The sequence below is a fragment of the Astyanax mexicanus genome, chromosome 3 (genome assembly GCF_023375975.1).
Source record: "Astyanax mexicanus isolate ESR-SI-001 chromosome 3, AstMex3_surface, whole genome shotgun sequence".
Taxonomy (NCBI): domain Eukaryota; kingdom Metazoa; phylum Chordata; class Actinopteri; order Characiformes; family Acestrorhamphidae; genus Astyanax; species Astyanax mexicanus.
The window spans coordinates 21,909,508-21,930,209 of NC_064410.1; the positions used below are offsets into that span (position 1 = coordinate 21,909,508).

Here is a 20,702-nt window from a genome sequence, read left to right on the forward strand (position 1 = left end):
TATTCAATTGCCTAAGAATGACAACTGCAGCGCTCTGGTACTTATACAGTGATCTAGATACTGTGTGATTAATAGGTGTGAATTGGCTGTTGCTGAGGAGCAAGCTCAAATATACAGCACAGCACTGATGGTACAACTTATCCCACAGGGAAAATGTTTAGGTTGCAACCACAAGCCTCATGCTCATGTTCTTCTAAGTGAGTCAGTTTCTTCTGTAAAATATTGCTACATACATATAGTGCAAGTGAGTCAGTCTCTTCTGTAAGATATTGCTACATACATATAGTGCAATTCATCGTTTTCTGCTGCCCTTGCAACCGTGCTGATATAAAGTATGTCCAGAAAAATATTGGGAAATATTGATGTCCCATAAAATGTGTGAGAATGTTTTTCTCATTATTGATTTTTGAACTTTGCAGACAAGATCCTACAAACCATATTTGACATAACAGCAACCATATAGCAACCCTTTAGCTACAGCCAAGCCAATCAGACACAGTATACAAAGCAGTTTATAAGCTAAGAGTTCATAATAATTGTTAGAAAAAACACCACAGCTTCCACTAATGCTATTTTTGAGTGCTTATCAAAAGGTTGTATGACCAGAATGTTTTTTAAACTATGGTTTACATGCCAAAATTTGTGGCAAGCAGAGGGTTGTTTTGTGTTAAGTTTAAATCCCTAAACACTAAAGAGTAGAACTGCACTCTCTTCATAAAACACATTTAAATTTGATTTTCCCAAAAATAGTCAGTGCGCATTTTAATCCAGTGCACCTCATGTATGAATTCTATCAGTCAGCTTGTAAGAAACAGTAAAGTCACTCTGCTGAAATTCAGCATTATAAAAAAGAGTTTCAGTTCAGTTCTCCAGCAGAGACACTGGAGCAGTATTAGCATTAGCCGCTAACTGTGCTAGCACTAGCTCTTTCGCTGTTTACAGCTGAGTATATCAGACTGTAGTCTGCATGTTTACTGTGTTAAAACAAGCTACATGAGACAAACCACTAGCTAATATCGCTAATGACTTACCAAAACAAATCCTTTTAGTTCCTCAGTGTAGCGCTGTCGGGTGGCATTTACTAGCACTAACCGCGCATGCTGCTAGTGGTTAGCCGTTAATGCTAATGCTGCTTCAATTAGATTTAGTGGAAATCTGGAAATCTAAAGCTTAAGCTTGCAAAAACAATGGGAGCGTTTTACTCACCCAAATAAACAGTGTTTAGGAGAGAAATCTGTGTAGATTAACATTCAGTGCTCGTTCGTTTAACTTTAAACTAAAAAGTTTTTATTAAGAATTACCAATTATGGTTACTTAGAACTAGCTTTACTTAACTTAGTTACCCCACCACCACCACCAAGTGGCGAGACCTGCTGAATTAGAAGGAAAAAATTGCGGCACCTTTGTTCCTTACTAGTGTCGCATAATATGGCTAAAGTAATAAATATTAATAGATTAATAAATATTAATAGCTTATTATTTTTTTATTATTTTTTTGGAGAAAGAAAATAGGGAAAAAATTGGGCATAGACAAAAAATGTTGTTCTCTACTTTCTTGTAATGCTGTGTTATGTTTGCTTTTGTTCTTGCTCTAAAATATAAAAGAAAATATTGTACATACTATATAATATACCATCATTTTAACGGAGTGTATAAAGTACAGTATGTCCTTAACACCGAGCCAGCTAGTTTAACTAATGTTAATAAACAAATGAGGTTACTTGAACATGTTTTCTGTAGTAATTTAATTTTATATAGAATTCAGTGCTGTTAACAATACAGTGAGGAACCACTGCCACCTCTATCCTTCAGAGACAGACTGAAGTGTAGTGTGGGGTGAAATGTGTTTTCTATTTTCTGTTTAATGGACACTCTGTCATAGCGCTGCTGTGTGGGTCTTTCTCCCCCGCTCTCTCACACGCTGCTAATCAAAACCCTTATTTAAAGCCTTAGTGTTTTATATTATGTGTACTGTTAATAGTACAGTAAGTCACAAACCTATATAAAAGCCCAGCCATGCAAAAAAAATAAAAATAATTAAATAATTAAATAATAAAAATACAGTGATACACCGTGAAACCACTAGAATCTTGAAAAATACTGTTATAAACATTTTTGGACATATCGCCCAGCACTAACTACATGTATATTTTATGCTATACCTTTCTGTTACAGACATGAGAGGACAGCATCTCATCTACCCAAGACTTACCCACTAGTTTAACAACTAATTCCAGTTCAAAATGAATGCCAATTGCATTTGTGGTATACGGGTCACTAGTAAATGCCCACATACCACATTACACTGATATGCCAAATCACCTTTGCCATGTCCTGTGGAAGCCAACTATCCTGCAGTATATGCATGTGGGGCCTCCTGCATTGAATGTAGTTGTGATTCCTAAGTCTTTTTTTCTTCAACATTGCTTCTATGATATCGTTCTTATGTTCTCACAACTTTCCACAGATTTCATGATCTCTATGATGTATTAGATTAGAAATCTGAGAGTTAACTAATCATATTTAAAGATAGAATAGATGTTTTCATTGGTGAAAGGTTTTTATCTTAACTTGTACTAAAGTATTTTTGTACTAGAGGAAGTGTAATCAGGGAAGACAGCATTTAATAATAATGCATTTTCTCCCAACCACTTATGAAGTCATTTATAATCAGAAAACAATAGAAGCATCAGAACCAATGCTATTTAAAGTTAGTCTCTGAGTGCACACACACAATGGCACATTTATGGCTGTGAGAACAGAATTCACAGCAAACTGTAGATTACACTGTTAAAGAAGAAGAATTATTTTCTGCACCATTTGCCTCCTATCTGAAGACAATACAATGCCCTAAAGTTAACTACAGTGTAAAAGCAAATAAGTAGACTAAACTTAACAACATATATATTTAAAATGAAGATTTTCCTTATATATTTTATTTACTCAATTACTGTACACTACATTGATTTTTAGTAGGATTTACATAATTAATATAATATTTAAAAAATAATAATAAAAAATAAAACTTAACCAGTACACACAATATATGATAGTATATTCTTTTTTAATTGCTTTGCATAATAATTCTACTTTGAATGTAATGGGCAGGCGAATAAAAATTGTAGATTTGTATTTAGTCTTCTTTTTTATTTCATTCAACTATTTTTTTAATACTCATAGAAAATTAGAATAGAATATAGAATATAGAAATAAAACAGTAAAGAATGAACAGCATTAAGAGCACAGCCAACACAGAGTTACTGCAACTCACAAAATGATGCTTGCTTGTTCTTACAGCCAACAACACAGAGGCCAAGCAATTAATCATAATATATGATTTACAAGTTTACAAGGTAGCCTGGGGTAAATCACTACACACTGAGTGTCAGAAACTGTTGGACACACCCCGTATGCAAATAGATTGTGACAGAAGCCAATGGAATATAAGCTGTTAATGGCAACAGACTAAACTCAGTTATTTTAAGTTGGTTCAACTCAAAGATCTCCATTTGCATGTATATGTGCCCACAAATGTTCAACTAACTCAAAAAAAGTTGAGTATTGTTTAGAAATTGAAGATTTCATCCCTTCCCCTTGGAACAGATTCACTCTCAAGAAGAAGGGGTAGGGGTAAGTGGTGGGGGCAAGGGGTGAAATGGGATTAGGCCTAAATGGCAGTAAAGTTTACTTTGATTTTGTTTGTGTTTTTGCTAATAAAAGAGTCAATGCACCTATTTTTACTTATTATTCACTGGTTTTGTCTGATTGTGAAGGTGTTTAAGCATACATACCCTTTCCTCCTCCTCCCTCAGGTCCGGCATGGTACTGACACAGAGAGTGACTGCTGTGATGGCAACAAACACCACTGACAGGCTAGCGAAGATCTTCCCTGGCAGGCCTGAATGTGGGTTCTCCACCATGTCTCTTAGACTGTTCATGCACCTCGTAAGATAGCCTTTGTCCTTTCCCTCTGACACCTCTTCACAGGGCTGAGGTGACACCGGCTCAGTTTCTTCCTCCTCCTGCTGCAAGTGCTCACGCTGGTCTTCCTGCCTGAGCCGGAGCTTCTTTAGACAGCACCATTCCAGGCTGGCCTCTTTCACACCCCAGTACATCAACTCCTCCTGAAAGGACAGAGCACACATCTCTCGCAGCAGTCGCAGCTTCCCCGCTGCAAGAAATGTCACAATGCAACGAAAGGCGTTTGGGCTGCGGTCAAAGAAAAACTCATTACAGCATGCATCGTAGTCGTCACACAAATCCATGATTTCCTCCGCGCTGCTGCAGCTCCGCAGCTTCCCGAGACGTGTCAGAGGGAACTCCTCAAGCGTCGACCACGGGATGCTGTAACGAATACCACCTACATTAATAATAGCATTGCTGTCAATCGAGAGAGTTTCGTGCGCGATGGCAGTTTGACACCAAATCTCCTCCTGAAACTCTGAAGGCCATGGCAGTTGTCTGGCACGCTTGTAGAAGATGCCCTTCTTAGCGCCAGTCTCCACTGGGCTTTTTAAAGGGTTGAAGTGAAAGGTGGTGAACTGATGATCAGTGTTGCCAGCAAGGAAGGCCACCTCCTGGTACATCTCTGGTCCTCCTGGACACACACTCCACTGGATCAAAGAGAACCGATCACCAGGCCACAGTCACCTGTCCACAATCTCTACAGAGTTCTGTGAAAGGACAGAAAGGAAGAGAACAAAAATAGAATGAGTGAAGGTAAATAAAAACAAAATGTTGTTGTATATTTAAAATGGAGAGATTGGTTTGATACTTGTTGTGGAAATTCCCTATGGAATGATGATCAGAACAACACTTGTCTTTGAGAGAGCTTTATTATATTTAAAAGTAAAGTGAAAGCATTTCTCAATAAACCAGGGCCGGCAATTTAAATTTGTCATGACAATGCTTATCCCCAGATGAGAGTTATACTGTATGTGTTCATATGTCTACAAATGTACAGAACCAGTCAAAAATTTGGACAAACCTTAAATTCAATGTTTTGTCATTATTAAAAAATATTGTGCATTGCAGATTAACACTGAAGTCATCCAAACTATAAATAAAAACATATGGAAAAATCTAGTAAAAAAAAAAAAAAAGTTTTAAACAAACCAGAATGTGTTTTATATTACTTACATAACAGTTTAGCATTTTCTCAGTCATCTTTATGAGGTAGAGTCACCTGGAATGGCTTTCAGTTAACAGCTGTGCTTCATCAATAGTTAATGACTCGAATTTCTTGCCTTAATGTATGTGAGAGGATCAGTTGTGTTGTCACGGTACCCGCAAGTCCTTAAAAAGTCTTAAAATGTCTTAAATTTAGTTTTACATAATCAAGGTCTAAAATGTCTTGGATTTTAGGAGAGGAGGCATTAAATTATATCTGAGGTAAAGTAAATAGCTGAGCGGGGCATTTAATTTTAGCCGTGCAGGGCAGTTCATTTTAGTCGTGCTGAATGTTTAACTTTAGTCATGCAAAGTGTTTAAATGTAGCCGCAAGAAGTGTTTAATTTTAGCTGCTCGGAGCGTTTAATTGTAGTCGAGCGAAGTGTTTGATTTAAGTCGTGCTGAGCATTTAATTTTAGCTTCGATAGGAAACGGAAGTCAGTTAATCCAAAACATGTTTTTAGGAAATATGAAAGTATCCTCAAGTGGAGTTGTAATTTTTTTTTTTTAAATGTTATGATGAAACTGGCTCTTATCAGGACCGCCCCAGGAAAGGAAGACCAAAAGTTTCCTCTGTTCACTGTTGCAAAAGATAAGTTCATCAAAGTTACCACCTTCAGAAGCCGTAGCTAACAGTAGTTAACAGTAACTCAGATAAGAGCCATCTAAATGCTTTACAGAGTATTTTGGTTTGATTGATGTTTTAAAAAATAAAAACATTGAATGAGAAGGTGTGTCCAAACTTTTGACTGGTACTGTATGTATGTGTGTAGTGTGCGTGCATGTGCTGGTGTGTAATTATTGTAATCACTGTGAATCTAAATCAATTATTTGCAAGAAAAGGGGAAAAGGTGCACACAATTGGATTTGCTTTGCTTGAGTGTCACACGAAAACACCAGAAACTAATACTGCCACGATAGATAGATAGATAGATAGATAGATAGATAGATAGATAGATAGATAGATAGATAGATAGATAGATAGATAGATAGATAGATAGATAGATAGATAGATAGATAGATAGATAGATAGATAGATAGATAGATAGATAGATAGATAGATAGATAGATAGATAGATAGATAGATAGATAGATAGATACTTTATTTATCCCGAAGGAAATTTAGGCATCCAGCAGCAACAACACAATACAATAAGAAACAGATTCAAACATAAATTAAAACAGAAGAATAGAGAAAAAGAAGAAGAAAAGAAAAAAAAATGTATATATATATATATATATATAAGGCTATACAAAAACGTACTATACAAGGTAAGATACATATCTGTAAACAGAGCAGTGCAGTTGTTGCTGATGTTCATTAAATAATTAACAGAGCAAAGTGCAGTGTGCAATGACATTGATTATGAAAGTGGCTGATGTGACATAGAAATATAATATAAATATGCAACTGTAACAAATATAGTTCTAAAAGGAGACTGTGAATATGTGAATACCCAATCATGAGTAAAGTGTACTTGAACGTAAGTGAGGTTGGGGAAGTGTTAATGTAAATAATTAAGTGGTGGAGTAATAAAGTCCATGTGGTGTGACTGAGTTAAACTCAGTCAGTAGCAGCATCCCGTCCCCGATGAGAGGAGTTAAAGAGTCTGATGGCTCTCGGAATGAAGGATTTTCTGAGTCTGTCTGTTGTGCAGCTCTGTGACAGCAGTCTGCCACTGAACACACTCCTCTGCTTCATGATGGTGGTGTGAAGTGGGTGACTATCATTGTTCATGATAGAAAGCAGTTTATCCAAAGTCCTTCTCTCAGCTATTGTAACCAGAGAGTCCAGCTCCATTCCAACCACTGCCCCGGCCCTCCTGACCAGCTTGTCCAGCCGTGATGCATCTCTCCTCTTCATGTTGCCTCCCCAGCACACCACAGCGTAGAAGAGAATGCTGGCCACGACTGATTGGTAGAACATCTGCAGAAGCTTCTTACAGATGTTAAAGGACCGCAGTCTCCTCAAGAAATAGAGCCGGCTCTGTCCCTTCCTGTACAGGGTGTCTGTGTTTGTTGACCAGTCCAGTTTGTTGTCCAGCTGCAGACCAAGGTACTTGTAGGTCTTCACTGTCTCCACATCAACCCCCTCGATGGAGACTGGCTGCAAGGGTAGTCCAGACCTACGAAAGTCAACCACCATCTCCTTGGTCTTGGATATGTTTAACTGCAGTTGGTTCAGTCGGCACCAAGCAACAAAGTCATCCACCTTTCTCCTGTACTCCTCCTCCTGACCACCCTTCACACACCCAACGATGGCAGTGTCATCCGAGAATTTCTGCAGATGGCACATCTCAGAGTTGTACTGGAAGTCTGATGTGTAGAGAGTAAAGAGGAAGGGGGAGAGCACAGTCCCCTGTGGTGCTCCAGTGCTACTGACCACAGTCTCTGATGTGCCGTCAGTGAGCCTCCCAGCGAGGTTTCTTGGGAACAGGGACCAGGCATGAGGTTTTCCACAGTGTTGGAACCCTCCCCAACTGCAGGCTCATGTTGAAGATGTTCGACAGGGGTAATCCAAGTTCAAAGGCGCAAGCCTTGAGAAGTCTTGGGCTCACCTCGTCAGGTCCAGCTGCTTTCCTTGAGCGGAGTCTCCTCAGCGCCCCTGTGACCTGGTCTGCAGAGAGGTGGAGGGTGGAGGTGGGGGGTGGCAGACTGGATGTGCTGACAGTCTGTGGGAGGGAGACCGGTGTAGCACTCAGAAGAGGTAGGGAGGTGTCCAGTGGGGCAGAGGCTGAGGTTGCTGAGATAGCAGGACAGACAGAAGCAGGTGAGGATGAAACAGGGCAATCAAACCGGTTATAGAAGAGATTGAGTTCGTTCGCTCTCTCCACACCACCAGCTGTTGCACTATCACTCTTTGGCTTGCACCCTGTGATTGTCCTCATACCGTCCCAGACCTCCTTCATGTTGTTAACTTGTAACTTCTGCTCAACCTTCTTCCTGTAGGTCTCCTTAGCCTCCTTTAAGCAGGACTTGAGTTCACGCTGGATGTTCTTCAACTCCTCCTGGTTCTTGTCTTTAAAGGCCCTCTTCTTTTTGTTTAAAAGGTCCTTTACGTCACTTGTAATCCAGGGCTTGTTATTAGCAAAGCAGCGAACAGTTCTTACAGGAACCACATTGTCCATGCAAAAGTTCAGATAGTCAGTTGTGCAGTCTGTTACCCCCTCAATGTCCTCACCGTGAGAGTCCTGCAGAACACTCCAATCTGTGGATGCAAAGCAGTCCTTCAGGGTCTCCTCTGCCTCCTGAGACCACTTCCTGAAGGAGCGTGTTGTGGTTGGTTGCCTCATCACACAGGGTTTGTACTGAGGCTGCAGGTAAACCAGGTTGTGGTCAGATTTTCCAAGTGGGGGCAGTGGGATGGCGGTGTATGCATCACTGATGTTAGCATACAGGAGGTCAATTGTCCTGTTTTTTTCTGGTTGGACAGTCCACATACTGGGTGAAAGAAGTCAGTGTGGAGTCCAGCGTGACGTGGTTGAAGTCACCAGACAGAGCGACAAAAGCATCCGGGTGTCCAGCCTAGCGATGGTCGCGTGTATGACGTCACACGCAGCCTCCGCATCCGCTCGGGGGGGCACGTACACACAAACAACAATGGCGTGTGAGAACTCCCGCGGGACGTAATATGGTCTTAAACTCACCGCGAGCAGTTCAACATCCCGGCAGCAGATAGTCTCTTTAACAGTCACATGCCCAGGATTACACCATCTGTTGTTAATGAGCATAGCGAGCCCACCGCCCTTAGATTTGCCGCTCCGCGCGCTGTCTCTGTCCGCTCTCACAGTGACGAATCCGGGGATGTTTACATTAGCGTCGGGGATGCTAGCGGTTAGCCAAGTCTCAGTGAAGCAGAAGAGACTGCACTCCCGGTAGGTCCTCTGGTTTCTCACTAATGCTGCGAGCTCGTCCGTCTTGTTAACCAGCGAGTTCACGTTCCCCATCACCACTGCTGGAATACAGGGCTTGTATCTCCAGCGGTTTTCCCGTCTTTTAGCCTTTAGCTTAGCTCCGGCTTTACAGCCCCTGGAGCGTCGCTTAAGCTCCGTCGGAATGGGGTGCCTCGCGCCGGCGCGGCTCTTTGTTCTCAGCGCGAGAAGTTCTTCCCTCGAGTAAACAAAGTTTCTGCAGCCCATGTGCAGAGTTTGGCGATCCGTATCCATGGGATACATATTAACACACACTACAGCGTAGTAAGAGACGAAAAAAAGAAAGTAAACAAAGAAAAAAGTTCACTTAAGGTGAAACGCTACACGGAGCTGCTGGAAGGCTGCCGCTCTCGTCAGCGCCGGAAAGCTGACGAGAAGCTGTTACTGGTACTCACTCCTGTTACTGTCACTTACTCCTGTTACTCTTTATGTTATGAGTAACAGGACTAAAAGTAACAGGAATGAGATTTTAGCATAGAATTTAGTAAAAACATGAAGCATAGCTAAATGGCGGCTATGCTAATAGCATGAGGACACTGAGCACATTCTAACCATTTTCCTAAAATCTATATTTTAAAAATAAAAATCTAAGAATTAATTAAGGTAACAAAACAGAGCGTTGAGATTGATCTCCTCACTCACAGTTACATTATGCAATATATGCAATCTATCGCAATATACTATCTTACTTACTGTATCGTAATATACTGTGATATATTGAATTGTAAGGCCTGTATCCTAATATGTGTCTTATCACCAAGTTCTTGCTAACACACAGCACTAATACTCTTCAGTTGTTCCAGTTTTGGGCTTTGGCATTCTGGTAGTGTGTAAAGACTCACCATTAGCCTTTTTCTAAGCATTTCTCGTGGAAACATAAGTGGTAGTACTTCCCTTATTTTCACATTGAACCCCCCGCCCCCAGTAATCACCCGACCTCACACTACCCCCACTTTTAGAGCCAGGCGAACATTGTTACTTAGCAACGATGGTCTGTTGTTGAGAGAAAGGTAACAGGTGACTGTCACCACATCTTGGATAATGACATTTTATCTAGTAAGGTTATGTTTTGAGGTCAAATAGGTGATCAGACCAGAAGACCCTTTTTCGTTCACTCAATTCTTCCTTTGACCTATAAAGACTGAATGTTCCAGGAGAAGGACACGCTGACATGAGATAAGAACTTGCTGTGCTCATCTTTAAGCTGTTGGGGCCACTAGAGTGGAGCCTTTTACGGTCATCAGTCTGTGGTTAGGTTGACAAGAAGAATTATTTCTGATACAGATCATGTTCTTCTCCCAGAGTCCCAGCTTCTCCCTTCAGGAAGGAGATTTAGAATGCAAAGGTGTAGATTAAATAGGTCTTAGAATTAATTTGTCTTTACATCTATAACATTTCTTAATTCTAACAGGTGATCAAAGTTTTTTTTTTTAATGTTTATTTATTAATGTGAATGGTTTGTGCTGATGTCAGTTTGTTATGGTGTGTGTGTATGTTGTTGCACAAGCATTTTTCTATGATATGCATAAAAAAATAGTCCCTGTGGTAAAATAAGGTCTAAGTCATTGATATACTGCAGGTACAATTATACTGGTAAATGCCATCCAATTGTTTATTTTACACTTCATTTTAGGTGTTGGTAATAGAACAAAGGGTATTTTGGATTTAACTGGCATCCACATATGTGGACATCACATTTTGGGTTGTCTAGACCACAACACTAAATTTAGCTCTACAAGTGCCTGGTGTCCTCATATGAGGCCATTATACTGTCACCTAGTGGTGGCAGAAGAGTTTAAGACATTACAATTTCGATTTTGTTCAAAAATTTAAATTAACAAATACAGTAAATGTTTATGTTTTTTACTTTGTTATGTCTTCAAGTTGAAGCAGCACTTCAAAAGAGCCATTTTGCTCAAAGGGGCATAACTGTTGTTTTTACCTTTGTTTTGCACCTAGGCAAAAAATGCTGCTGTGTTCAGGCACAAAATAATTGTTACAAAAATAAAAGCACATCATTAGTAATTGTGACTTCATTGTGTTCTATGGAATATAAAACTCAAGTCCTCATATGTGGACATAATTTGTCTCAGAAACTACATCATGTAAAAAGATAAGTCTTTGTTTTTCACACTAATCAGGTGCCAATTATCCCAAATAGCAAAGAAAAATAAAAAATCCATGCCATGCAAATATAGTTAAAATCAAGTCATGTATTTGATCGGTTTGTTTTGTATGCAATATTCATTTAAATATAATATAATATAATATATAAGCTTCATTTCTGCATGCGTGTGTATTTCAGTATGTCTACTAAAGTCTTTTTTTTTTACTTGTTGCCTATCCTTTATTATGACTGGGCCGTTTTAACTTAACGTTTTGTTATGGTAAAACTTGCCAACAAGCAGAAAGATATTATTAATTTCCTACATTTGTTGTAAATTATGGTAGAATTTCTGCATGTAGTCCCATTAAACAGGATGAGTACCTTGTCAAAAGTGGGTAAAAGTTAATAAATTGATAGAACATTCCTTTACAAAGGTCACTGGAGCACAGAAACAAGTGAGAAACTAGCAATACAAATACACTGAAACTGAAATGAATTACATTTACTTTGCTAACAAACACCTACTTCATCCTAATCAGCTATAAAATGCAGTATTGCAAATTGCTTAAAAACGGATTAATCTGACTAATAAAAGGAAATGATAATTATTTAACATCGCCATCGTTATCAGCACTCTTTAAAACTGCTAATGTGAGAATGTTATTGCTATCCCAATAAGTCTGTTTACCTTGAGCTCATATTTGTGCATAATGTGCTGTGGCTTAGAATATTCCCTCTTATTTAAGACTAGTTAGAGGCAAGCAATGACCTAGATAGGATAATGGAAGTAAAGTCCCTGCTCTTATTTCTAATTTATATAATCTCATGCAGTTGCTGACTGTGCAGTGTCTTTAGACTGCCACGGGTAAAGTTGTTTTACTTTACTTTATAGTGAATACCACACATGAAACACCTTAGCAACTACCTCATATTCCTTCATAGCCAGTATCTATGTTATTTGGAGATAATTCTGGATACTTTAATAACCAAATTGCTGCATCAGATTAGGTAGAAACCACCTGGTATACTGCATCAACCACATCTAACCAACACCTACCAACAATATACAATAGTAACCACTTGGAACCTGGGATATCAAGGTAACCACCAAGAAACAAACTTAATTTTGATTATTGCATAATCAATCAATAAATAATAAGCACATTAACCAGACTCAAAGTATTAAGATACTCTTAAGCTATAAAGTTAAGCTGTAAAGTAAGTTCTTTACAGCATTCTGTCTGTTTTTTTTAACTCATGAAGTCACCAAGTGAAACATACTGAACATCCAGTATAGTGAGTGCGTCACTACAGGACAGTGTGTGAATGTGTGTTCATTCATTTGACCTTATTTATTATATATATATATTTTTTTAATCCCATTTTCACCCCAATTTACACAGCTAATTACCCAACCAACTTCACCAGGAGGCTGAAGACTAGCACATGCCTTCTCCAAAACATGTGAAGTCAGACACCGCCTCCTTTCAAACTGGTGCTGACGCCTTCTGCTGAGCGACATCACCCTTTGGAGTGATGTGTGGGGAGAGCAACATCTACCCACCCATAGAGAGCAAGGCAATCCTGCTCCCTCAGGGTTCGGGAGACGATGCATCCGACCTTACTTACAGAAAGTAGGAGTGCTGGGTCAGGCTGGAAATAAAACTAGCTCCTTTTTAAAAGTTTATTTTAGGCACTGAGTTGTCCAGCGGGCTAAGTGCTGCCGCTATCATCGGGAGAACCGCTGGTTTGAATCCCGGTCATTCAGCTTGCTATAAGCTGCTGGAGCCCTGAGAAAGCACAGTTGAAAAGCAGTTAGAAAATCAGCAGCAGCAGTTTGAAAAGAAGCTGACTTTACGTGTCGGAAGAGGCATGTGCTAGTCTTCACTCTCCTTGTGATGGGGATATACAGCTGAATAGGAGCTGGTGGGAGCCTTGCTAAATTGGGGAGAAAATCTTTGAGAAAATTAGAAATAAATCTTTAAAAAAATTTCCAAACATTTAACAATTCAAATGCGTTCTATAGAACTTGTTCTGAACTGATTTCTATATAAAAAATACAGGTTATGAAATTGTTGATGTCTTTGTTACATAAAATATTTACAGTTTTGAGCTGCTCACTGAATTTATCTGATCCAATTCTGAATATTGTATCAATATTCAGAAGAGGGTCTGGGCTTTTATGGGTTAAGAGGGAAACTCAGCTTATTTTGAAAAAACATGCCAAAATATTAATGTACAGTAACAATTTGTTCATAATGAAGAACAAAATACACACTAAATAAGGGTAATTATAATTTCAACCCAGTGAAAGTGGGTACGTTTTAAAATCACTGGCAGTATACCACAATACCAGAGAACCAAAGCCAGCTCTACAGGCTGGTCTTATCAGTTCTATATTCTGAATGTAGATGTTATAAATGAATAATTGTGTATATGTTGTGTTTGTTCATGTATCAGCTGTGTCTCTGTCAGGGTGAGTCGTATCGCTCCGTGTCGCTGTCAGTCTGAGAGTTTAACGCTGAGTGAAAACTGCATCATTAAACTGTGTTTTAGGAAGCTTTAAACAGATATCTGCTCCTCAGAGCTTTAAAACGAGATGAAGCGCCGTCCACCAAACACACCGCGGTGTAAGTTCAGACCACCACACAAACGCAAGATGGAGTCAATGCTCGTATATCCCTGGTGGGCGACAACCAGCACGGTTATACAACGGACTTACCCCCTTTATCCTCACATGAATCCGGTCCTGTAGTCCCGCTTTCCGCCGATGCTCCTCAGACTACACACAGATCAGGGTAAACGGAGCCGCACCGCCCCCCCGTCCCCATGCAGAACAAGTTTCACCGCGTCCTAAACTTTAATCCCGGGAACAGCAGAGCAGTGCTCGCCCGGTCCGGATCTGAAGACCTCGAGACGCGCTCTCCATTCTCCCTTTAACAGCAGCAGCAGCAGCAGCAGCAGCAGGGTCTGTACTTCCTCACAGAAACAGCCCCAGCAGCAGATCCGCGCTGCCATTAAACTCCACATCTTTATATGAAAGCAGTTCAACAGTGAGGCTGAGATGAGAGATGAGGCTTTTCCCGCCCCTAACAGACTTCACACACACACACACACACACACACACACACACTGTCAAAAACTACATACTATTATATTACATATACATACATATATTATATACATATTTTATATTACATATATTATTTGTAATAATAATAATACTTTTAAATATTATTTTTTTATCATAATTACAAAATAATACTTTTTAATAATAATATTTTTATAGTAGTAATAATAATTCTTTTAAATATTAAACTTTTTATAATAGTAATAATAATACTTTTTGATAGTAAGATTTTAATTATAATAACAATAATACCCTTACATTTTTTTGTAATAATAATAATAATAATAATAATAATACTTTTTAATAAAATGTAGTGGCATAATAATAAATATACTACTACTAATAATAATACATCTTAATAGTAATATTTGTAATAACAATAACACTTTTTAAAGTTTTTGTAATAATAATATGAATAACAATAATAATATTACTTTTTAATATGAATATTTTTATTATAATAATAATAACAATAATAATACTTTTTAATATTAATATATTTTGTGGTGGTGATGATCATAATAATAATAATAATAATAATAATAATAATAATAGTAATAAATACTTTTTAATATTAATATTTTTTGTCTATATCCCTGATAACCCAAAAACACTGAATAAATGTTATATCTCTGGTTGCATTGCATCTTTTAGGTGGATGATGAAAAAACAACCTTAAAACAACCTTTTGCCTAACAGTGTCAAAATGCATTAAAGACTGAAAATTAAAGTTTATTTAACATATCTTAACATTTGTACTATCTAGAAATAATATTTCCATTAACATCCATTAATTTGATGTATGATGTGCATGCATTTGTACCACAACCAAAATAGTAAATGGTTACCAACAGGGTAGATGCTAGAGTTATTATGGTGCTACATTATTCAAGAAAGAAATAGTTGGTGTACTTAATATGTATTTCATTAAGAAAGAGTTACAAAGTGTGAATTAGTGTTTTAGCTGAATAACATAAACAAAAGACTTCAGTTCTGACCTTGAAGTTCAGTGTCTGAAAAGTTCTCCCACACCACTCCTCTGCACATGAGCACTGAAGAACTTAAAAAGGTGAAGTGTAATTTACTCAAAATTCATACAAAAAAAACTTTACTAAAATAAAAAAAAAGAGTTTTGGCGTCTAACAAGTTCCAAGGATTCATAAAACGTTACGAGGGGAAGCCTTTTCTTATGAATCCATATCTGGAAAACCCTTCCAGATAATGTTTGGGACTCAGATACAGTCTCAGTCTATGTTGAATACCCACTTGATTATTTTAGGTTTTGGTCATTAACGTTTCTCATTAGATAAAGGCAGTTTCAGGGGTTCATGGACATACTGTAGGTTTTGTGGTAAACTGGGATGTTAGAGCTGTCATATTTTGGCTTCACTTTGGGTTTATGGATGGTGGAGAATATTGAATGTAAAGGTTTTTTGGTATTCTTCTGTCTATGTTGCCTTCTGGCTCTCTCCCTTTAGTTAGGCTGTTATATTCATTTCTGTAAGAATTGTTAGCCACACTATAATAAACCCGAATAAACCCAAACACAACCTATTTACTTTCTTCACATTTTTCAGACACTAACCCTCTATTGCCCACCCTCCATGATTAGATACATTAAGGCTCACATAAGCTAACTATTAAAAAACACCCTCTGGAACTTATCATGTGCACCATCCAGAAAACAACTTGGATACAGTTTCTGCTACAAATATTTGCACACATTTGGAAAAGGTAGGTAGCACTTCACTACGCAAACATCTGGCAAACTATCTGGCACACCTGACAAACTAATTGACCCACCCTTCAGCACACATCCAGGGCAAGATCCAACACATTTCAGGTTCACTATTGTAAAGCAGATATCAGATGATTTGGCACACCATCTGGGGACCAGTGTTGGGAGTAACGGCGTTAAAACTAACGGCGTTACTAACGCCGTTACTTTTTTCAGTAACGAGTAATCTAACTAATTACTATGACTGTAACTATAACGCCGTTACCATTTCCGACACCCCGTTACTGCACGTTACTTTAGCAGCTCTATGAACTTTTTTTTTTATTTCGCTTTGCCCTGGTTAACCCTTCCTCTGTCCGGTGAACTTGAGCTTCTGGCCGCTGTGCCTGTGGTTTGGCGTGGTGAAGTGAGGCACAATTGTGACGATTTGCGTGCTCTAATCAATTCAGTGATTGCCGTGGACAACCCAAGTTCCGAATTAAGGACGTTAAGCTCTTTTTAGCTGCTCCGGTTTTTGTGGTGCTGCTGCTTTCTATTTTAGAGCTTAGATTCTCTGCCCGAATCCCACCTGACCTGAGGACCGACCCGAAATCAGGCTCCTATTTTTATTTTATATAAAGCTCTGGTGTGATAATCACAATGTTGCTAAGTAACCAATTATTATTGTTCACTAAAGCGAACGAAATAGCGAAAATTGAAAGTGAAAAACATTTGTGTTAACTGAATCTAATAAAAACGGTAATTAGAAGGAAAAACATAACTATCTCGAACTGTATTTTGTGTTTATAAAACTAACTAAAACGAACTGAAATTACTGATAGAATACCCTCATTTTTGTGTTTAATTTATTTATAAGCGCTGTTGTACAGCGGAGTTGTACAGCGGGAGTTGTTGTGCCGAGCGCGCGGCACTCGTGGTCCGTTAGTTCTTGTGTAAAGCGCTCGCGCTAGCAAGCCCACCCTAAAATGAACAGAAAAAATACTATAAAAACTATAATAAAAATGAAAACTGTAATCACGTAGCTCTGGGCGCACGTGAACGCCTCCGCGTTTGACTTGCAGCATTGTGTGTAGCTGTTCTTAAAAATCATTTAAATTAAATAATAGTTCTATGCTTCTATGTTACAGTGTTAATTAACATAATTCTGATTATATTTCGCTCATTCAATCAGCCCGAAAACAGACAGTTTATGGGGCGGATCGGGTCAGGCTCATAATGACAGTTTATGGTTCGGGCTTGGGCAGAATGTGCACGGGCTCCGGCTGGGTCGGATTTTTTGGGCATGATCTAAGCTCTATTCTCTTTTGGTGAAGCTGTTATATTAATACCATTTTAACGGGCATTAAATTGTTGTTTTTGTCCATTATTTTGTTTAATATATACATATTTCTTTTGAGTGTGGCTTGGTTTGTTAAATTTCATCCCCAGACGCGTTTTTCCGCTTTTTTCAGTATTACAAGTTTTAGTAATTTTCTTTGGTTGTGTGGAGAATTTCGTTTTATTTTTTTGAAATTCGTTAGATTATATTTTTGTCAACATTTTGGGTTTATTTTCGTTTGTTATTTTTTGTTATTTTTCTAATAATAATAGTAAATGCATAATTGATTTCCTTTTTTTGACGGGCGAATAATAAAAAGTAACGCGATAGTTACTTTTACTGGTAACTAATTACTTTTATAGTGGAGTAACTCCGTTAGTAACTCAGTTACTTTTTTGGAGAAGTAACGAGTAACTATAACTAATTACTTTTTCAAAGTAACGTGCCCAACACTGCTGGGGACACATGCAAAAATTATCTGTTACACTACCTGTTACTTTCTTAAGCAGCAGGTAGACCATGGCACAAACCACACCATCCAGCACATCCTAAAGCAGCTGGCACAACATTCAGCACACATCTGGAACACATCCCCTAAAATAGCACATTATTTTTAATACATTCAGTACAACATTCAGCACATTTTCAATGCCATCATCCAGTACACATCTGGCACACCATTTGGCAAACCACTGGCACACCATCCATCACAATAAAAGCAGGATGCAGGATACGCAAACATTACACATCTGGACAGATAAGGGCATTTATCTGGCATGACACCGGTCTCAAATTAGGCACACCATCTTGCACACATCCAGCATACCATCTGTTACACCATGTAAGAGCTATCACACCATTTGGTACACATTTGTTACACTCCTTGGCGCACCATTCAGCACAGAATCTGACACACCATCCGGCACATCCTAAATTAGCCAGCACATTATTCTGCACACATCTGAAACGCCCAAACCATCAGCCCACCACATGGCACACAATCAACACAAGTAACCAGAAGACCATTTGGCACAAATCTCACACACATCTGGCACACTATTCTGCACACTATCCAGCACATCTATAGTAGCTTGCACATCATTAAGTGGTCAGCAGACCGTTAAACACAAGTCCAGCACACCAGAAGTTACACATGTGTCACAATCCATACAGCACACCTCCCTTGCCGTACCCCCCCCCAGGGGCGTTGCTCCACCCGGCTCTCGGCCGCACAGCTCCAGAGGCCGCCCCGTCTCCCGTCCATGCGGTTCCGAAGGCACGCTCCGTCCCGGTGACTCCCAAGGCACACTCCGTCCTGCCGGCTCCAGAGGCGCCCTCCGTCCCGGCGACTCTTTGGTCCATTTTCTGCGCCACAACTGTGCATTCTTGCCGCTTTTAGACTCTTTGGTCTGTTTTCTGCGCCACAACTGCACACTCTCGCTGCTTTTAGACTCTTTGGTCCGTTTTCTGCGCTACAACTGAGCATTCTTGCCGTTTGTAGACTCTTTGGTCTGTTTTCCACACTACAACTGCGCATTTTCGATGCTTTTAGACTCTTTGGTCTGTTTCCCACACTAAAACTTCGCATTCTCGACACTTTTAGAATCTTTGGCCCTTTTTCTGATACCTATCGTTTATACTTTTAACCTATGAATCTCCACATTAGCATTTATCAAAACATTACAGCACAAAGAGAATGAGAAAAATGTTTTGTGCACCATGCGAAAAAAAATACGCTCTGCATAAATGCACACCAATCTGTCTTGGTGGCATTGGATAACAATTTGATTTGCTGGTTTTATGGGACCTTAAATTTGGTTCATACACAACCGAATAGACATTTTTTCCAAGTTTGGTATCCTATTAATCCAAAATGATACAGTAACATCACTTATTACTCATGTCAATAATAGTATGGAATGTGTTCTTTAAGGCTATTCTAGTGGCATTGGGTAACAATTCGAGTTGCTGGTTTTATAGAACTCCGAACTTAGGTTTTTGCACAACCGAATAGACATTTTTCCCAAGTTTGGTATTCAATTACTCCAAAGTGATACAGTAATATCACTTGATACTTATGTTATTAATAGTATAGAATGTGTTTTTCAAGCCTTTGTTAGTGCCATTGGATAACAATTTGATTTGCTGGTTTTATAGGACTCTGAAATGTGGTTTATGCACAATCGAATAGACATTTTTTCCAAGTTTGGTATTCATTTACTCCAAAATGATACTGTAAAATCACTTGTTACTCATGTCATTAATAGTATGGAATGTTTTCTTCAAGACTTTCTTGTTTCATTTGATAACAATTTGATTTGCAGGTTTTATAGGACTCCGAAATCTGGTTTATGCACAACCAAATATAAATGTTTCCTAGTTTGGTATTCATTTACTCCAAAATGATACTGTAAAATCAGTATACATGCATGACATAAATAGTGTGGAAGGTATTCTTTAAGGATTTCATGTTCTGATTTAAGAAGAATTAGATTTTTTTGGTTTTATAGCACTCCGAAATCCATTTTATACAAAACCGAATAGACTTTTTTGGTATTCAATTACTCAAAAATGATACAGTAATATCACTTCAAACATATATCTGGGATACATGAGAATAAGATCTTTAAGAATTTAGGGCTGTGATATTATAACAATTTGATTTGCTTATTTAATAACACTCCAAACCTTTTCAAAACGTTACACTGTTCTAGAGATAAGCAGTGCTCTTTCTGGTGTATATTTGTGGATTAGACCTCGTTAAATTATATTTATTTAGGTGTTTCTGTTCCATTTTAAGTCTCTGCACGAGAAGCGCCCGTCTCTGCTCCTCCGGGTGCGCTGTGCACGCGGCTACAGTAAAACACGGTTTAGACGCGCACTACAGTTTTTGGTGTAGATAGCGCGACCGAACGTTTTCTAAGTGCAGATGGCGTGACCGCGGTAATAATGCAAGTTGCGCGTAAACGTGCATGCCGTGCATAATTACGCACATTGTTTCTAAAAGCACATGACATGCCCAAAAACGTGTGCCATGTGTAAAAAACTGTCATATCTAGACGCTCCTGAGGGCATCACAAGCAGTAAAAAAAAAAAAAAACAGTTACAATATATTGGAACATTCTATAAACTGGGACAGCTATAAAAGGGACATATACAAGGTTTACGATTAGAGAAGAAGCATCTAACCCGCAGCTGCCGCACCAAACAACACATCATAAAGCAGCCCTGGACACCAACAGACACGGGCTTTATCAGGTGGAAGACCAACCAGCACATCCTACAGTAGCAGCAGTACACCAACAGTC

General features: G+C 38.8%; 1 protein-coding gene across 2 annotated transcripts in view; it reads right to left on the reverse strand.

The window, feature by feature from the left end:
* The window catches only part of kcng2 (potassium voltage-gated channel, subfamily G, member 2), a 29,598-nt gene extending 15,373 nt beyond the window's left edge, over nucleotides 1-14,225 (reverse strand). The window contains exons 1-2 of one of the 2 annotated variants that reach the window (XM_007253060.3): nucleotides 13,931-14,225; nucleotides 3,792-4,673 (exon numbers count right to left, since the gene is read on the reverse strand). In XM_007253060.3, the coding sequence (XP_007253122.3) occupies nucleotides 3,792-4,586 (795 nt within the window). In that variant the 5' untranslated portion in view covers nucleotides 4,587-4,673; nucleotides 13,931-14,225. Of the gene's footprint in view, nucleotides 1-3,791; nucleotides 4,674-9,943; nucleotides 10,036-13,930 lie in introns of those variants that run through there. The other variant, XM_022682971.2, reaches the window with a different exon arrangement.
* Nucleotides 14,226-20,702: the final 6,477 nt, after the last annotated feature.